The sequence below is a fragment of the Bombus terrestris genome, chromosome 1, assembly GCF_910591885.1.
Source record: "Bombus terrestris chromosome 1, iyBomTerr1.2, whole genome shotgun sequence".
In the NCBI taxonomy this organism is placed as follows: Eukaryota; Metazoa; Arthropoda; class Insecta; order Hymenoptera; family Apidae; genus Bombus; species Bombus terrestris.
This window is the reverse complement of record NC_063269.1, coordinates 15,197,947-15,219,256: the sequence shown is the minus strand read 5'-3', so window position 1 is coordinate 15,219,256 and position 21,310 is coordinate 15,197,947. Positions and strand designations below refer to the sequence as shown.

Genomic DNA, 21,310 nt, shown 5'->3' with positions numbered 1-21,310 from the left:
CAACACATTCGTTTACAGCATCACATACGTATGGGGTTTCAGGATCAATTTACATTTGATTCTAACCCAAACAGTTTTCTAAGTTGTGAAATAAATAAACGTATGCGTAAGAAGATAAATCTCAAGTAGTTATTATAGTAGACACGCGTATATTTTAATAGATTACAAATATTATACAAAAGTGCAAAAAATAAAATTTGATCTCTGGTGGACACTTTGTTCCAATTCATTATGGCAGCGAACATATGAAAGTATTAAAAGCCTTATTTTTAAAATTCGAACGAGATTGTAGTATAGATTTGCAAAAACGGGAGCAGAGTTAATGATTTGCAGTTTATTGTACTCTGATGAACATTATCGATATCGATGTACAGAGCGCGATACGGAACATGGATCGTCATTGGGCGAGGGGCGCGACAGTTCGCGATGAGAGATGAACGGATGCGACGTCATTGGTGCTCGCTCGCGGTGATCTATGGTAACTGATAATGAAAGCACGGAAGGTGAGATACGGCTGGTCGCAGGCTGTGTTGCATAAGCTACAGTTTCCGCGGAACCCGTCACATGGCTCCCCAGTTTCCTTCTCCCGTCCTCTGAAACTATATCCGCGAAATACTGTGGAATCCCTTGATAAAACCTTGAACTATGAATATCGGTTAATTCATCGACCGTATCGACGTTCGATACGAAACAAATGTGTGTATGAGACGAGATTGAAATTGTGACGCGTGGGGATCCGGAATCTTCCAAACGGAACCGAGAAATATATCATACGCTACATAGAGCATAGAATAACGAACTACGACTGCAGGCTACCGGTTGCATTCGATCGTTTTCTGCTCCGTTCGCGAGTTTATGAGAAATCAGGGGCAATTTCCGCTTACCGTTTTTAAACACAGGACACACCGCCATGTGTCGTCTTGCTGCGCTGTTGTCATAATTTGTCTCCTTAAAGTTTAAATGTGAAATTCTGGAGAGGATCGTGTCTTTTATGGTTCTAGGATTTTGTTAACACATTGCGTACAGCGCTCTGCACACTTAACGCGCTTCCAGGGCCCGCACATTTTTGAACGCACCAGAAGCATGCTTGGCAAGCAAAAGGATGCATATATGCACATCTTTAATTTGCATTTGGTATTATATTTTTTATTCAGTCTTCTTCTATATCTAATCGTATTACTTAATTCAAGAATGTTGCTGTTATCACTGAATTCATTTACATCGCAAGAGTTGTTTGGTGTATCAGACAAGTCATCATACAACAATTCACTTTGACTTTCATTTTCTTTACATCTATGTGTCATTTTGCTACTTTTATAGAATTAGGACCTATTTCATAAAATAATTTTTATTATAAATTATCAGTAAGAGATTGAAAATGTAAATGATTTTGAAAAAGCTGTTTCCTTACAAATTAAAACACGAACTTTGAAATAACAAAATGTACAACAATAAAACACTGTATAAGGTACGGTAGACGATCGGCACAGATCTGTCGATGTACTGGCTATACTGACTGATTGTTTTTACATGCTAGGAATGTCAACATTCAGTTGTTTTACTAATTATTTGTCACATAAATGCGCAAGGCTACATTGCCCTGGTAACGTAACAAAAACATTTGTCTCTGGTTACTTAAGTCATCGATTCAGTCGAAAAAACATGAAAACAAGAGATCTCGTGACCCGGCTACAATGTTCGGCTTGCTAAAAACAAGATATTTCATGACCCGTACACAAAGTGTTAATAAAGAAAATTTAAGAATACTGTGAAATTTGGTAATATGCTTTTGTTAATGAAATTAAATGCTATTGTGGAAGTAAGTGGTGCAATCTATTCATTTCAAGCGTGTTAAATTATTTATTCTTAATCTTAAGGACTTTATCTTAAAGATTTAATATACAATAAAGCGATTTGACAGTATTTTTGTTATTTTTGCTAAGTGATGGATAATTAGCAGAATTAATGATGGATAATAAGCAGAACATCCTTAAATATATTTATATATTTCAATAGACAGTCATCAGTAAAATTGATATAACAAAATTTATCTCTTTCTTTTTCCTGAAACACCTTCGAAAGTTCATCATTTAGTCTTCCACAATTTCATCCGTTGCATTGGTTAGACTTCTAGTTATTCCCGGTTATTAACGATCATCGATTAATTTATTAATGCTAAACGACGCATGATAAAACGGCATTCACGCGGACATTTCACAGCCAACCCTTTCATTCTATTTATTCCACTAGCTCACGGAGTGATGAAACGTAAATCGTGTAAAATCCAATTAAATAGATTTGATTTCCATGATCGAGGCCAACCGTTTAAATCGTAGTAAATCTCTCTCTCTCTCTCTCCCTCTTTCTTTCTCTCGCTGTACCTTGCAATATTTTACTCTATATCGACTGGTGGAAGCAAACGACGAAATCGATTTCCATCTACAGCGAAGAAACGGACGTTTCCCTTTTGTTAACGAAACTCAAGCGAAGCGAAGCGAGGAGTTTACCCGAGAAACACCGATCACCGATTATTTATTATTAATCTGACGAAACTGAGGGATTCTGCGAATTTCCAGAAAGTTTCTAGGAAAATACTGGCATCCTTGTAAATTTTAATCGAGAGGATTGAATTAGTTAACGATGTGGATAACCGTGACCATCGAGGTCCAGAAACTCGTCGAAAGTTATCGAAATGAAGATGGACGAGCTTAACTTGTTGTTTTCTATATCAAGACGCGTGTATCTTCTGATGCATTATGAAAAATGTTTCAGGACGAAAAAATTTCTTAGTTGCTGAAATACGAAACGAAATATTAACTTGTTAGTTGAGGAACACGAATTCATTCGCATTCTCAATCTCTTGAATAATAAATTCTAGTAATAATTTCTTTATCTAGTTGTAATTCTATTATTAAAAGAAACAATTATTTATAATCACTTCGTTTTATTAATTATTAAAAGATAGTAAAAAAAGAACATTTTTAAAAACAGAAATTTCCATCAATTTCTTTGTTTAGGGCTAATAATTTTACTAGAGAAAACAGATATTTTTAAAGAAAAATCAATTTTAATTAATTCGATTCTAATGCTTGCTAATGTAAGTATGATACAATTTAGTTATCTCTGTGTAAGTTGATCTAACCAACCAAAATTATTATACTTTATCTGTTATTAATTTAAGAGTTTCAATATAAAGAACCTGATTAATCGGTTAGGCGACACGAATCAGGTGGAAATCGATCAATTTGCTTCTCGTTAAACCATGAACATACGGATATTTTCACGTGAAACCCCTGGAAATTGAGGCAGATTTAGCTAGAGAAACTTGACGCAACTTTCTTTCGAGCCGATGAACTATCGAGTTGCGCATCTGAAAACTCGTCTGCAACTCGGATTGCGGAAACATCCAGCGAAAAAAGAAGAAATAAATGACGTGGCTAAGGAAAAAAGAGGCAGACTGATATAAAGAGTTCGGCAGAAAAGAAAATACTTTGATACAGGGAACTTCGTGAAGTAGAAATTGAATCAAAACGCGAGTGAAACGAAACAAAACGATCGGCGAAGGAAAAAGAAAACCAAAATGAAGAGGAATCATAGCGTCGAGAGGAAATTTAAAGAAGAACAAAGCGGAAAATCCGACGTGTTAAAGATAAAGAGCAAGCGGCGCATGGAACAGAAGGTACAGACAAACCGAAAAGGAAGATCATAAAACAGAGGAAAGTGGGAATGACGGGATAGAATGAGAAAAAAGGGGAAAGATTTGGGATGAGATAAAAAGAGAGCAAAGTGAAGAAACGGAAACAGAGAGTTACGAAGGGAGCACTAAATCCCAGGACCAGGAAAAGCGCACCGGGCAAAAAAGCCAAAGGGAAAATAAAGGACAGAGAAAGCGAGCAAGGTGGAGGAAAGTTGACAGAAATGAAGGAAGAAAACCTTGGTGGAATGCTACCAAACGGCTCCCAATCGCAAACAAACCTACTCATTTCGTGAAAAGAAGGGAATGAAAAAAGAAGAGCGAGCAGAGCCTGCGAAAACAGAGTAGCCATACACCAGTGACAAAAAAGAAACTACAAAAAATAAAACAGTTGGTGAAAAAAGCGGAGACACACAAAAGAGTTCTATTAAACTAAAAATAACGAACGAAAGATACAAATATCGAAGAGAAGTCAAGAGACACGATTGCGGATTGGATACACGAAATTCGAAGGCGGATCGTAACAATTCTAGAATCGCTATTGGCTGGGTTCCCCGAACGATTTAAGCGACACGCTGAAGTATTAGTAATATGCGAATAGACAAACTTCTCGGTAGCAATCGTATAGACAACGAGGAACGTGATAATAATCGTCGTAATAACCATGATTGGCAAAGACGGTTTTATACAATTGCAGAGGCTGTTGCTATGCAGTTTCCATAGAAACATTCGCGCGGATTCAAAACAAGACCGTATCATCGGATCTCTACAGTGAAACGAGAGAATCTAGGGTTAAATCTTTCTTCTAGTTTCCGTGAAACGACACGACGAAGGTTCAAATTGGAATTGTAGCTCAGCTTCCATGGTAAGCGTTTCGCTTTTCGAGCCGATCGATTCTCCAGGACGAGTTGTTCAGGCCATTTTACGATCGTTTCGCCGGATTAGGTGGGTTTGATAACGTATTTATGTGATAAGAGAGGTTAGATTAGTGTCCCTAGAATAAGCTTCGAAACTGGAGCTTTTAAGGTTCGAGTAATAAAGCTGTCATAAAAGTTTAAAGTCTTCAATGTTTAAGCCTGTAATATCAAAAGCTCTTGTTGTCTAACTTATTGTCTATGCATGTAGTAATTGCGGATAAGAAGAGTGATTCAAAAGAAATTATATGCAGACTTTGTTGCATTCGATAAGAAAATTGAAGTATTACTTTTATATGATGTATGATATATTACTCGTCGATTTTATATGGTATATTATTCATCAAAGAAATATACGTAAAAATCAACTAAAAATCGAAGAGACAAGTTACCACAATCTTTTCAGAATATTGCAAATGAATAATTTAAATTATTAATTAAGGTTTTAAAACCTGATAATTTAATTACAAAAAAAAGTTAGACCAATCAATGATCATGAATCAAAGATACAGAAATACTATTAATTTTTTACACTAACCTCAAAAGCTTTAAGAATCGTAACGTTTGAGCTTTATATGGCGTTAAAAATCTTAACCTTTAACGTTGAGCTTTAAAGCTTCAAAACTCCTAACTATCGTTATACAAGGATCGGGACATGTTGGAACGATGCACAGTAAGGTTTCAACGGGATCGTTTCAGTGATAATTGACTCACCTTAGTATTGTCATCTGGAAAAAACGTAACTCATCGTTAAGTGAATTAGCCACAGGTTGAGGAACGCCCTGGAGACTCCGTTACCGTCGTGCACCGCGGCTGGTAACTCCCCTGGAACCAAAAGAGAAAAGAAATTGAATTAAGTAACGCTGCTGACTGCATTTTGCTCGTTCGTTCCAGTTGCACACATGCGAGCGATAGTCTCGAGGAATGAACTTAATGTACTCTTTAGTTAACTTGCCTTTTCCTCTTATTTTCTTTCCTATCGAGAAAAGATACAAAACTAAAGCCACAGTTTTCTCAGTCGTCACATCGATCTGTCCATCTTCTACAATCTTGTTAAATTTTTTGGTTTCTGTTATACACATTTTATAAACATATTATACGTACTGTACGTAACTTTTAAAAATTTGATTAACGCAGTGAGGCGTAGGACGTAAAACGTGCTGAACGAATACTCGGCGTTTTATTCGACGGCGGTGACTCCCGACTCCCGACACGCGACTCTTACTGACGATTGCTTACTGATAACTGAACTGCTAATCCACTTTCTTCCTTTGTCATCTTTCGACATCCCCACTACGCTCGTCTTCGTGACCGTCCGTGATTGCGGCTACGTACGCCTTCTACCGAGTATTTGGCGAAGGACCATAGGGATATCGATGGCTCATTAGGCCTGTCGGCAGTTACGCTTTATCGCGGCCTTGTTTATGTTTCGTCGGTCTCACATAAACAGTCTTTTAGCGATGCTATGCTATATATCGAAGAAACCGTTGGAAAGAGAATTGTTCTTTGTGCCGTGTTCTTTGTGTCTGTTTCTAATGCCGCTACGGCAGTAATGAAACATGACTCATCGTAATCGCATTGTGATTATGTTGACAAAATTTGAATTCGATTCAAAAGTATATATATAAAAGATACAAAACATTTATTGTAAACATATACTTAGTAAAAAATAATTGCATAGCATACGTCACTCAGGAGACACAAAAAATTACGAAATTGACAGATCACCGGTGATCTCTTCGCGTCGCAGTTCGAACGTTTCACAAATAAGGTAAAGAATTGAACTTTAGATATAGTAGTAAAATTTATTGTACGAATGCAACAGAGTGATAGTTCAGAGTATCATAGAAAAAAGGTATTAAGCGCTGATTTGGGAGGATTCTTATATTGAGGTTTTAGTCCCTCTGGAGAGGTTATCGTCGGGTGTATATCAGAGGCGGCTATTCCGTTACTATCTGGTTATTGTTTCGATAGCTGTGGCATGCAGGATATTTTGTGTACCCTATTACTGCTTCTGAGCGTGTGACACATAAATAGTGGTCTCACACACAGAATTAATACTGTGACATACTAACATAATGATAATTCATTGATCAAATATTTTAGTGATCTGTACAAACATTTATACTTACTGAATGAATATCTCGTAATTTCTATATATACATTATCTGATTATTTAAAAATTTGTTCAATATAATGATGATAGTCGCATCTCACTACAATGCTAATTAAATTTCAGAATAATTCGTATAACACATATAATACCTTCATAAAAAGTTTTTATAATCGCTGAAAACTTTCGTGAGCTACTGTATGAAAAATGGCTCTTGCTCATGATTCACGCGAGTCTTTCATTTAAAATTTTCCATTATACCTGTTGAAACGCCGGAAGAAATTATCCATTATCAGCGACTATAATAACGTCACGAGAGTCCTCAACGGCTAATGCTTCTGTCGGTTTCACAAAGTTGTCGATAAATTAATCAATATCAAAAATCTTCTGTAAAAAATCTCGTGGCGAAACGTTTTCATCGCGTTGAACCTTGCAATATCATGCTATAAATCTACAAGTATCATTGGTTCGTCGGCGTTACCCGAAGCCTATCGATCGCCAAGTCGCCCATACGAATTCCCAACGACGCCTGGTGTCGCGAGAACGATCAATCGACTCGGCTCTTCGTTGCGGAAAGCTGCGATATCATGAACTCGCGTAAATCACGTGGTTGAATATATTTTATTCTTCCGCGTAACCAATGGCAGAGATTGTAAAATGTTGGCTGGTGCACGCGAGAGTGCTCGTGCGAGCGCGTGCGCGTTTCTGCTCGTGCCGTCGACAAGAACACATTTGTCATTTCATTAATGGTTGTTCCCCGTCTATAGGTTTTCTGTCAGACACAGCCCGCCGCAGCTTGACATATTTTGGTGGCGGCCGTTTAATCGCTCCTCGACCAAGTTACGTTTCCTGGATAATAGTTCGAAGCTCCGGGCTTTCATGAAATTAGGCGCTTCTTATTAATGGATCTTGCATCATGAGCCTATCTGAGCTTTCTCAATCTCTCTCTTGTTTAGCCCTTCTTCTTGGGAAGTTCAGCCCTTCTTCTCGATCGTTCAACGGGAAATGCCGTGTGCAACTCTGCGACAACTTAGATTTCCGTTTCGAGGCTGAACATTAGAGTGTAATACAGAAGGATGGTTTATCGAGAATTTTCTTCTAGTTGAATCCATTACGTAGTTAATTATTTTTAGCAGTAAGGATGAGTTTGTATTTTCTTTTCGAACGAGGACGCATTTATATATCTATTTTCTTTCGTACAATCATGGAGATCGATTATCAAGGATTCTCCTAATGTCGCTATTTAACACAAGGACATTGCCGTTGATCACACCACAGATCACTCATTGCCGTTTTCAGTTTACATATATGGAGATACTATGGAGATTTCTTCGATGATTAAACCGCGTTTAGGCACATATTGAAGAAGGCAATCTATTGATGACAGATAGTACATATCAATATATATTATCGTTCCAACGTGATTATTGATTAATTCATGGACTTAATTATCGAGAGAATCACCTTGTGCAACACCATGAGTCGAAGGAAATGTTCGAGACCAAATCATCATTCATGTACCAATTTTGGCCATCTAGATTGTACCAGAGTTTTGTTTCGAGATTCTGTGAAAAATATGAGACTTTCATTACCTTCCTCCGGTTTATTCGGGATATATCGTCAAGAAGCTGCTAGTCCGGAGGTATTTACGAGAAAATTCTACATTCCATGATGCGCATTACGATTCACGGAAATGCTTAATTCATAATAATGGGGATGGATGAAACTCCCGGCGGGAAAGGAATCTCAGCGGCAGATTGAAATGGAACTTAATCTCCGGATATCCGGGAACCGAGAGTTCCGGATAGAAAAGTAGCCAACCAGATTGGGGAGTTTTCGAAGCTACCTTATGATTGTCGATCATTCAAGTACCTTGGAAGATCAGCCTTCTTCCGGTCTGCAAAGAGTGTCTAATAGAAAACGTGCTTTCTTGACCATCCGCGTTCTTTGAGGTGAATGCCAAAGTGCAAGAGCCGGCTTAAAACTATTCAGTGTCGCTTAGTAGTTATTTAAAGTTATTTCAATGTTAATCAAAGGGAATATCGTATTATTAGGTCGCCCAGAAAGTTCGTTCCGATTTTTAGGGAATTTGATCGAAATGAAAGATCATATGGTAAAGTTTTTCGCCGAAAATCCTGGAAGAATGGAATCAAGACAAAGGTTGTAGAATAAAATGGCACCTATATAATTCAATAAAAGTATATCGAATCGAAATATAAATCTGAATGGACTTTCCGGACGAGCTAATATAATAGGATTAATCAACAATTGTTTGAGGACCGTTTCAAGAGTACTCAAAGCTATTCAAGATCATTTTAAGATCATTTGATGCGCATTCAAGTGTAGTAAATATTTTTCCATTCAAATTATGTAAAATTAATTCAATTGAATCCGATAGATGAAGACCTTTTTTAGTCCATTTTTTAATTATCTATATCTCATTGAAGTTTTCTTGTCACTTTCATCATACACAGTTATTTAAACGTTTATTAGATTATACAATATATATATCAAGTTGTTTGAAGGTATTTTAAAAATTAGTTTTAGACGATATGAACAAGATCTCACATAGTCATTTTATGTTTGTCTTCGGTTTACATTATATTTCTTTCCACTGAGCACGGTATCGTTCTTCATTTCGTTTTCTGTCTGGAATTTTTCATTTCAGTACCTTCACGCATCTAACGTGTCTCTACACCATTTCATCAGAACCAACTTCGATTCCTCTCGCGCGTTCTCAACATACCATCTTCGAGTTTCTCTCTGGAATTCTTTCTACCAACGTTTCATTGGCCGACCACTTTGATCTTTCAATTTTCACCCATCTCCGTCTGTCTTCAGAGTTTGAGATTTATCTGTTCGATTTATATTTGTTCTACCCCACTTTGCCCAACGATCCTCCTCCATTTTAGTTTCTGCATCTCACACTTCTCTCGTTTTCCTTTGGCGTTCCACGTGCAACCTCTTTCTTTCCCTCGTCTTAGGGTTGAACGCCCCCTTTTCCAGCCCATTGATCCTTTCTCTTCCAGCTCGTTCCTTTTTAAATCTGTCACTTCGATCCTCTACCCCTTTCAACCCTTTCAATTTCATCCGACAGCTTTAATTCAAAGTAATAAAACCAACTGCTGTTTCGCTGCTTTCAACTTGTCTCTAGAGAGTGTTCTACACAATTGATGCAAGTCATATGGTTTCGTGGTATTGTCATTAAACGTTTTACGAAACTCGTAAAATTTTCTCGTTTAAAAAGAGCTATATAGATAGATATTTTTATAAAATTAAAGTTAAAATGTTTCCCGAAATAATCAATCTTCTACCTCTATAGCGCTATACTGTTCACTGGGTGATTTCTAATCACATACTAGTATTAGTAAATACATACTACTCTATTAGTTGATTACTCTAATAAAACGAATTAATCTTTTCAAATAAATTTTACAGGTTGTAAATTATCTGATTTTTCTATTTGATAAAAAAATTACAAAATCGTAAAAAGATCCATAATGTATAACTTGTATTTTGTCAATTTACTAAAGTCACCAAGATGATCCCAGTTAGTCACTATTCGAAGCTATCCAATTGTGTCTAGGGAAATATTATATTTTTCTATCTTTTATCGGTTTAGAGCTATATGTATAATGTTTACGAAGCTATATTGGCTCAGTTGCGTGGTACACTTTGTATATATGTCATCGGAAAGGACATCGGGGCCTTTCTTTCGGAATTTTTGGGAAGATCCCCAATACTTTAGTCTAGACTATTTATTATAGCTGTACTTAAATAATACAACTTAGAAGTAGTTGTTTATGATTCAATCCGATTATGTTTACCCGAGATCTGTTACAGTGGGCTCGAGGTGACACAACTGGTTGCTGAACGTAAGCACGGTCACGGGATGGACGTTTTTACCTAACAGAAGTATAGAGTAGTTGTATAGTTCTCCTAAAAAAAATATAGTTGTAACGGCACACGGACTCGAGGACAAATCACGCCACGTGTGGTTTTGCCTCAGAAGTGTCAATATTATGGGATACACGTTGTATTAATAATCAAACTCCGGGCAGAAACAATATCGCTGCTACGCGGAGCTGCCTAGCAACGGCGATTGGAATTTTGTCGGTATCCCCCGACCAGTATACAACAAAACGAACGCGATCGTAAAGAGAGGAAAGTTTTCATCAGTCTTTTATTCATGCGATCTCCTTGGAGAGTTTTTCACATCGTCTTTACGAGCAGTATATACCGAGCGTCCCAGCGAACGTTATTTTGTGCTTCAAAATATATTCTACGTTTAATAAAGAGTTGTCCCGTTGGCCGTGGATTCGTTATTGAACCTAAGATCATTGTCACTAGCATCTCGAGTGTCTAATCACCACGGTTATTTGTAAAATTCTGCAAAAACCATATTTATACCATTAAATATGATCTCTATTGTACAACAACAATGGCTAGTCCAAATGAAGATTCGTTACACCCCCCTAAACCGAATGTTAACTCAGGATATTAACTTGGGAATGTTGTATATATATGTCGGGTTCATGATTAGGGTTAGGGACGTGAAACGAATCTTCATTTGGATTAGACATTATTGTTATGCAATAGAGGAGATATTTACTAGTGCAAATATGATTATTACAGAATTTGACAAGTAATCGTGGTAATTAGTTACTCGAGCAGCTAATTACAATGATCCTAGGTTCAATAACGAATCCGCGGTCAACGGGATAACAGAATGCGTTTTCTTCCAAAGTCCAAGTTGTACCCAACTCCCTTGTCTTCGGTACAAGTATTACTGAACTAACTCTTTGTTAAAACATAGAATATTCACCGAGCGTAAAGACGCTATGTAACTCGTTAATGTGACCTCACGAGAGAACGACTTTCCGTCACGATGATGCTGCAGAGGTAAACTATGATGGGGTGTGTCTAAGGACACGAGATCATCGGATTCGTAGAGAGATGCCTTTGTTCGAAAAGTGAGGGAGATTGACGTTGCTCTTAATTGGTCAATTTCCATGTTAGTAGTTAGAGAAAGATGCTAGCTGCCCTGGCGGGAAAGTTGCTAACGGGGAGCGTTGCTCGTGAGAAAAACAGATTTCCCCTATCTTCCCGTAGTTGGAACAAAGACTATTTGTTTGAAGGAATTTAGTTAACTATATCTTAAGATTTATGAATCCTCAGGCTAGCTGAACATGTACTATGGAGATGCATCGACATCTGGTAATCATCTTACCCCCCGAAGAATAGGGTCTGCGTGTGGCGAGCCACGGGACAGAAACCGTTGAAATGTTTACTGTCGCGTGCCGCTAGAACTATTTCTTTCAAGGAGAGCTATAGGATTACTCCATACCTTTGTTATGGTAAAAACGTTCATCCCTTGACAACTGGTTGTCGCCTCGAGCCTAAGCTCACTATCATAAATCTCGAACAAATACAGTCGGATTGAATGACGACAATTGCTTAATTACGGCTATGCTAGAATCTAGATTGAAGTATTAAGGGTCTTTTCCAAAATTCCAAAGGGAAGGCTCCGATGTTCTTTTATCTCTGACATTATATATATATATATATATATATATATATATATAGAATTAACTTGTCACATTCTTTCCACGGGATTAGGTTAGGGTTAGGTTAGATCCGATGGCCAGCTGCCTGGTTAGGGTACCAGGTATTATACGACGGTACCGAGGACGGGTGCGGCGTGAAATAGCCGCACAGTACGTCGTAGATTGTGAGCGGTGTTGAGGGTGGGTATTGCCCCCCTTCCCGCTCACGCACGGCGGAGTTAAGCGCGAGGGGGCCCGTGATGAATGCTTTCGCCGTTTCAGGACCCCCTAACCTCTCCACGTGCGCTTGGGATGGCCATCATGAGGGTTTTAACCTAGAAATTCGGTACTATCCTGCGTTCTCTCCACAGAGGAGGTGGGTGCCTATGGAGGTTTTACCCACGTAAAAAAAAAGAACAAAAAAAACGAGATCCGATGGTCAATAACAATAAAATTACATGTACGCACCTCGAACAAATTTATACACACACCGCAGGAAATTTAGTAGATAGCCCCACCATTTATACGGTAATCAATAGACTAATAAATCATGGGACAGTAGTAAGCTGCAACCTAGTAATTAACGCGGATATCATGAAATTATAAATTTCACAAATTTAGTGAAATTTGAGAAGGTGGAAATTTGATGAATTCCTGTTGAAATTGTTTTGATTTTCAATAAACCTCTTCCGGAGGTGAGAATATGCCGGTTGCGGTTGTGAGGATCGAAACAAGCATACCGATGAAAATAATAATAGGATTGACGGTGAGGATATTTGCATTCCACCGATTCACCTTTCTGCATAGAGTTGCGCTTCGAAGACGCGGAAAACACGAGCCGGGTGGTTCTGTCGATTCGTGGCAATTAGCCACGATGAATGCCTCTCTAATCAATGGACAACGAGGATTCACGGTGCACAATGTATTTGCGGCTCAATTGTTTCGATTCAACTCACTCGGATACGTTTCCTGGCCGTTCCGTGGCTTCGTAGACGCGAGTGCACGTAGCAGAACTTCCTATTGACCACTTCCTGGCCAGCAGCCGGGAATTCCAATTGCTAGCTCTTGTGTTTGCGGTCGACCATCGCGATCGTCCGGTTAGTTTTTCGAATTTGCCCGCACATTGCAATCTATGTGTATCCATGATTTGATACTATCTGTATGTACTTGCTAGGAGCGATATAGAGAGGTAAAATGAAGCGTTAAGCGGTGACATCGACTGACGTAATCGGATCTAGGATCATATGTGATGTGTATGCACGCACTGTTTTTCTATAATTCATTTCCACAATATTATCATCATTATAGAATTATAGAATTAGAGTTTCTAATACGTAACTTGGAAAATATATAATACACGAAAAGAAGGTAATTTTATTTTCATATTCATTGCATGAGAAACCTATCCTGCCCTCGTATCTTCAGGAAGATAATACGAAATTCTCATGAACTAAAACGCTGTAATTTAATTACGTATATTTAAACGATAATTTGAAAACAAAAGAGACACATTGCACGCATTTTCTAAAGCTTAAGAAAATGAAAGGAAAATATCTCTTACATGAATATGAATAAAATTTGTTAATATACCAGAAATAACAAAATGTACAACTAAAATACCTCTTGCTAAAATAATGCATTATAATAACGTTATAATCACGCAGCTTTAATCTAATGAAAATTTCATTTGTTGTTATAATAAATTGTTAATTTCATACATCAACCTTCATTAGTACTAGTAACTTGTGGTTCATAACTTATAAAATTTCATTAATAATAATAAAACGGTCCTCTAGCTAAAGAGCTTCTTATGTATCTTAAAACGTCTGAAATTACATGTTTCAATTTTCTAAGCACATAAACTTTAATTCCTGACTGATAACCTCAGCGTGTTGTTTTCATTAAGCATTACCCCCTGGTGTCTCTATTCCATGTAAGGTCATTTGGTTAACTTCTACGTGATGATACACACGAGTTTCACCTTGTTCTCCCTGCTGTTTTATCCCCCCTCGAGACATTTCGTCGTCCTTCAAGTATATCCACGTTTTCCTTTATTCGGAAAGTTTCAACCCCCGGTTGCAGTTTCTTTGCCATTCTCCGGGTACGTGCACCACTCACGAGTTTTACTTCACTTTTCCGGCATTACGAGCAGTTTGTTGTTTGTCCGCCGTGCCGTTGCCTCGCAGCTGTCGAGTTTTACTTCTCGCTAGTTTGTCGACTCTTGTTACCGCGACGAGAACGTTTACTTTTATTTTAGTTCGATCATTCTTTATGTGTGATTTTCTTCGAGCGCAGGATCAAATAATCAGCGATTAATATATTTATATATCGAATATTTGCAATGAAAGTTTATCAGATTGGTCAATTCGTAATTCTTCATAGGTTTACTACAGAATGAACCTTTGAGCATTTTAAAGATTTCTTACGAAGCATATATGAAGTCTTATCCTTTCATATTAGCGCAAAACGTGTGTATTTTGTTGATCTACGGATTACGGTTTCAATGAAAATTAGAGAAACACTGTTCAACACATTTGAACAATACTTATATATAACATTGAAACGGGAGAAGTACTTCAATAAAATAGTATATCAAAGTAATTGATCGCAGATGTGCAGAAATTATTAAAAATAGGGGTTGTTCTATAGAGTGCATGTTAGCTTTTTAAGATATCTTTCTCTTTTATGTTTAATGTTAACACAGTTCTTCTACATGTCTGCAGTAAATACTGGTTTCATTATTACAAATAGGGGTTGCTCTATAGAGTGCATGTTAGCTTTTTAAGATATCTTTCTCTTTTATGTTTAATGTAAACACAGTTCTTCTACATGTCTGCAGTAAATACTGGTTTCAGTGTTTGCATCCTAAATACTGCTTATATTTGAACAGATATTATATCAATTACAAGTTGCCATTATAAATAAGATACAAATGTATATGAAACTGTAAAGTCAACTACAAATTGTTAGCTATCTAGTGTTTATAATATAGTAAAATGTAATACAACAATCCATCAAAAAGTTGTATGTCTTAAACTTGAGTTCTCTACATTATATTTCCTTTGACATTCTCATGGTCTTATAAAAATATCTCTACACATTTAATTTTTCTCAATTTCCTTTGAAACGAGAGTCTCTCCATCCTGTTTTTCCATCATTTGTCTCTTTTCTTGCGATTTTTTTTTATACAGACAAAAGGAACGTTGGACGTGAGCGGTCTACCATACACGGGCCGGTGATAAACTTGTCAGAACGACGGGTAGGAGGGCAAAACGGAAGGTCATAGGTCAGAAGGGCCGTTTCGCCTCATATGTGGTCACACTTCCTGGAGACGAAACCCTCGCCTCGTTTCGGAATCATGCAGCGGAATTTACTATTGGTCGCTTCCTAGTCTCGTAACTCCTCGATCTCGAAACCGTACCGCAAAAAGATGCGATTTTCTCGCTTCCTGCTGTCCCTATCGATCTTATCGAATATCGGAAAATCCTTCTGGTAAAAGTCGAGAAAGATCGCCTCTGGAGACCTCTTTAGAAACTCAAATTTAGATTACTGTATTCATTGAAACAGAATGGAATATTCTTAGATTCCTGACAGGATTTCCTTTTTTCCTTTTCTTTACGTATTTGTCGATTTGGTGATGAAAGTTACGTAGGTGTAATATTTATGCACCGATAATTGACGCAATTAGTATAGTTAGAGGTTAGATATTATGAAGCTAGAATTATTGTAAATAGAATATTTGTTACGACCCGAGGCTTACTATAGGCCGTGTTCCTAACCGTCTACCTTGGTACTACAGTGTCGCAGACAGATCGTCTTACATGACCAGCGAGATATACACAATGTAGCGATAAGCGTATAGTTGTCAAACAGCGAGTTCTAAAAAACATCAATTCGCCTTCGGTCCGTTATTTTACCTACACAAACAAGGTGGCATACGTGATCATAGGCGCGAACGGTCGCGAGGCCTGAGCGTGGTGTGAGTCATCTGCAAGAGAAAACAAAGGAAAAAGTCGAAGGGCAATCAATGTTATACGAGGAACCAAACCGAACACATCGAGAAGTTCAGAGAAATAAAATCAAGGTCGCTTAGTCAAACGAATACGTCGAGAAATATTATAAAGTCGAGTCGAATTATAATAATAAACTAGTTGTATCATCGTAAAATCACTTGTAACGTGTTAATTATAATTTTAAATATTGTTAAAAATAGAAGCTTATATTAATCCTGTTAATTCGGCGTTACAATCATTCGAACTACCTCTGTTATCCTAATCGAAACAGGAGAACGACTGGTTCGCGGCATCGACTATTAGAATCGTAGCGAGAATTTACGTCTCTCGCTGACGCGTTTCCTCGCGATCGCGTCTCTCCGCCAACGGTCGTAACAATATTAAAAGTCTATTATAAATAGAAATACTATATAAATTCTACGCCTTGATAATTTAGTTCATAGATATACATAAATGAAATTAAGTAATATATATAATATATAATAAATTAAGTATATATATATAGTATATATGTCATAAGTATATATTAAGTATATATATCATATTTCTAGAAGATTTCATGTTTCCGTTTCAACTTGGAAAATCAAACACTTCGTTAGAGACAGAGAATGTTTAAGAATTCTCTTTTTAGAATTCTATTAGGAAATGCAATAGCTTTAAAGTTATAATACAGCGAAGTGTCGTGTATTTTTAGTTTGTTATTCAGTAAATTTCTATGGCTGGCCGGCCTGATCGTTTGGTTCCGTGTTAGCAAAGTATCAAAGTCACACCCCAAAATATATCTGTATCCAGATCATCTGTATCGAGCCTATCGGTTCCCGGTACTTCGTAATGTCGAACTTGTTCTGTCGGGATCGCCCTGTTGCCAAGTCGTCGCATCACCGCCGTCCATCAGAGATCAGCTCCTTTACTCTCGCTCAAGCGACATATTGTGCTACGGATACACTGGAAGGAAGTAACTGAGGGCTCTTTGCCTTTAGAAATAAGGTACTTGTTGTTACTTGTCTATTGATCGTCATTTTTCGATCATTATTCATTGTCACTCGTAATTATTCGTCTTTCGTTAGTTAGTCAATATTCATGAAAATGAAATATTGAAAATATAAAGTTTTAGTCTTCAATCTGGAGTAGCTCTTCGAGTTGTCCTTTATTAGTCCGCACACTGTGTGCAAAGGCTAACAAACTCCGGACAATCCACTTCCATCAACCACAGGCAATAAACAAACTCCTACACTATAATTTTTAAATACTGTTGAAGAACAAAAGATAATAATAAAATACTCTAAAATAACAATTGGTAACCAGTCGGTAGACTGGCAGCCGTTTTACAATTAATAATTTTCAAAGTAAATCTTTGAAGCAAAATTGTCACAGTTTTAATTAAGCGAAATGTGAATCACAGAGACTCAAATTATCGAGACCCGGTGGCGTATTTTAATTAGATCCGTAATCTTTGCTTTGCCGACTCTTTCATTTGCCCCATGGCGTCAGCTAAGAAAAAGAAATTAGTAGATTAAGTTGTGACACTACAGACGTGTCTGTCTAATAACGGGCACCACCCTCTGAACGTAAAATGACAAACTGCTAGTTCCTTTCGTTAGTCGTGTAGAATATACAGAAAGATGAACTGTGATCCAATATCCAATCTTTTTTTATATCTTCTTTTTCTTCTTCTTCTTTGAAGATCCATTAAGGTCAGCGTTGTACTAATGCATTTTATTTTATTTTTAAATTTTCAAATTATCAAACTTTCAATCTCACAAATCTTTTAATTTTTACGTTTTCAAATCTTCCAATTTTTATATCTTCATACTTTCAAATTATCAAACTTCCAAATATTTAAATATTCAAACTTTCATTCCTTCAGGTCCACAGATTTCAATATCTTTGAATTTCCATAACCGCATTCCATTTCCAAATTCATTTTTCATCAATAACATTGCTTTTACGCATCTGTTGCATACTATTTTATACTTTGACCTTTAATAGTTAAAAGAATCGACTCGAACTTAAAGCACATTCATACGATACGGTGTTTAGATGATTTCCTCGTGCTCCCGAATCTAACTGACCCGGCAAGTATGAGGAATGATTTAAACAGTATATTTCACCTTTTTTTATGGTGTACGTGATGTACAAGTTAAATCTTTGAATAAACAATGTATGAAATATGGAAGTTTTATGAAGTGTTCGGTAGAAAATGTTGGTGATTGCTTTGGGGCCAGATATCTGTCTAGAGTTTGGAATATTGAGATTTTGATAAATGATTTTGGAGGATAGTTTTTCAATTTTTGAACTGTTTAAATGATACTTTATATTCTGGGATATCGAACAACAATTAAATTTGGACCTTTTAACGTTTCGATTTCTATGTTGATTCGCTTTATTTCTTTAACGATTAAAGGTTCAATGGAATTGTTAACATTTCTGATGATTCGCGTACAGGTCGTATAATACTAATCTTGCATTTCAGAACGGAATTATTATCTTTCCCTTGTTCATAAGTTCTTGAGTTCTACTTTGTGAGATATAAAGAAAGGATATGCTTCGTAGAATTTTTCGAAAGAAAGATATTTTCCAACTATTAAAATTTTCATCAGTGGAATATTAATACTGTTCATTTTTCGGAAGAACATAAAGGGAATTTCTTTGTAACGTGACATTATGTATTAACTCGTGCTCTCGGATTCGAAGAGACATTATTATAATATTAAATTGTCTGTTATTTTCGATGAAACGCACAACCGCCGATGATTTTATTTATTAATAAATTCTTTCAAAGGGGAAAATTTGTTGCATGAATGTAATGAGTTTGCTTGAATCGCTTTGTCGTGTATTTACAACAATTCGAGAAATTTCAAGTGAATCCCATTGCACAATACCCGATTAATATTTTACTTTAATCTCATTGTACGTTCTCAGTTTTATTAAAAAATGAAAAATCCTGGAAATTTTAAAGAGTTATCTTTTCCCAGCATCTTCATTAAAAGATGTGTTAATTTAAATTCTAAATATTCAAATAAATCATAAATAAGCTGAATAAACGTATGGGGCTCAAACTTTAAGTTGACAAAAATGGATCTGTAGTTAATTGATTATCGAGTAGAGATTAAACGTAGATTAAGTGCACGTGTTGGTTTATTGAGTTGTATTGTAGAAAGGTGAAACATTAGGTTTGGATAGTATTAAGTATTTTGTTCTTATACGCGATGTTTGTAGACGCAGATATTCCGAACTATCTCGTTAATCAGGTTCAGTTAATTAAGGATTATATTTTGTTTTGATTCATCTGTTGTTCGATTATGAAATTTTTTTAACATCAAAATGAATGGATACATAAAATTAAGAAAATTTACAATTTTATATGCATAAATTTATGCACATGCAACGTGGATTGAATTTTCGTGATAGAAATCTGTTTTTAAAAAAATTGTTGAAGATATTAAGAGTTCAGAAAGATTAGCGATGGTAAGTTAAATCCTGGTTATATATATGTATGATACGAATGACGAGTAATTCAATGTTTGAGAGAGAAAATAGAAATAATTTCAACGTTCCAAATAAAAACATTTCACTTCTGCAAAGATTGCATATGCCAGAATACATTCAGCACCTTCGTAATGACAAGCTCTGAAATTGCATTGAGACATGAATAGCTATCGATTGAACGGTGAGATCAGATTAACCGTCAAAAATAAAGAAGAAACAGCCTCTGATTCATTAATCTATTCAGTCTCGAATATCCACTATCCTTCAAAATTTAAATAATCCTGTTGCATAGAATGTAGCAACACTTGAATAACTAATGCAATCGTAATGCAAGACTTAATTCGCATATTTATAAATAATTTAATTTACAATCAGAATGCTTTTGAAGGTATAATTCGAGTGTTTCTGTCTGGTTTTCTGTTGGCCAATAATTAATTTTCTTATGTGGTGTGCGCTCGACTCGAAGCGAAATGGGTCTAATTCCCTAATTGCAGAAATTAGCTTAGGAGCTTTGAACAATTACGAGGCTACGGCATTTGACATCCGGCAAATTATAGAGGAGACCAAACCATTCTCTATTGTCTCGTTTCGGAACTTACATGTATACAGCTTACAGCCACGCGACGAGCAGTCATTAAGATGATGCACGGTTATTCGTCGGGGATCGCTCGTGGCTTCCTTTTGTTCAATGTTGAAAATGCTCTCTCTCGTTGCTAGACGAGATTCAACTATACACTGGCGAAACGTTGAAAATTAATTAAGATCTGGTGAAATGCGATTAATCGTCAGTAAACATTCTCTTATAAGTACGCATAATTGTGCTTCAATAAATGTATATTCGATGGAAATTGATATAGGAAGATGATACTTCAGAATTGGTAATCGTCGAATTTTTCAAAACCTTAATGAGACCTTATTATGTTTCCATAAAGTATATCTTCGTTCGAAAAATAATACAATTTTATACCAGTGATAGAATTTAGTCGAGTGAGCGAATAGTGTTTAGGAATACAGAGATAATGCACGAATGATTATTCTCTGATTTTAAAAAATTGGAAATGTGGAAGTAGATAGAGATGGGAAATGGGAAAGAAGAGTAAATGTGTATAGAGAATAAATGCTTGGGGAAGGATATTGATTGAAAATTGAGTATTGAGAATAGGATTACGAGAAGGAGCGAGAATTTGACAGAACTTTTAATCTGACGTACAATCATTACTTCATTGTTAAATATAATTACTACTGCTTAATCTAACATTACACAAATTCAAACCTAAGTTTGTAATTCTGCGTACATATTTACGCATATTAATTGTTGTATAAATATCTATAAAATTTTTGTGAAAAATTGCGAACTGATAGATCTGCTACTGAAACATCTTTTTGTGCTGTACCCGACACACGTTTACTATCCAAAATATACCGCTAAATGTATAACATTTGTGTGAAAAATTATAAATAAATTCCAATGCGTTAAAACAACTCTATATTTAGAATTTAAAACAATTCTTTGTGTCATATACAGAAAATAGTACATTTAT

General features: G+C 36.3%; 1 protein-coding gene across 3 annotated transcripts in view; it reads right to left on the bottom strand.

Annotated features, from left to right (window-relative positions):
• The window catches only part of LOC100648546, a 396,941-nt gene that overhangs the window by 16,184 nt on the left and 359,447 nt on the right, over positions 1-21,310 (bottom strand). For all 3 annotated transcript variants that reach the window (XM_048409433.1, XM_048409444.1, XM_048409440.1), the window contains one exon: positions 5,323-5,433. In XM_048409433.1, coding sequence (XP_048265390.1) covers positions 5,333-5,433 — 101 coding nt within the window. In that variant the 3' untranslated portion in view covers positions 5,323-5,332. The remainder of the gene's footprint in view (positions 1-5,322; positions 5,434-21,310) is intronic.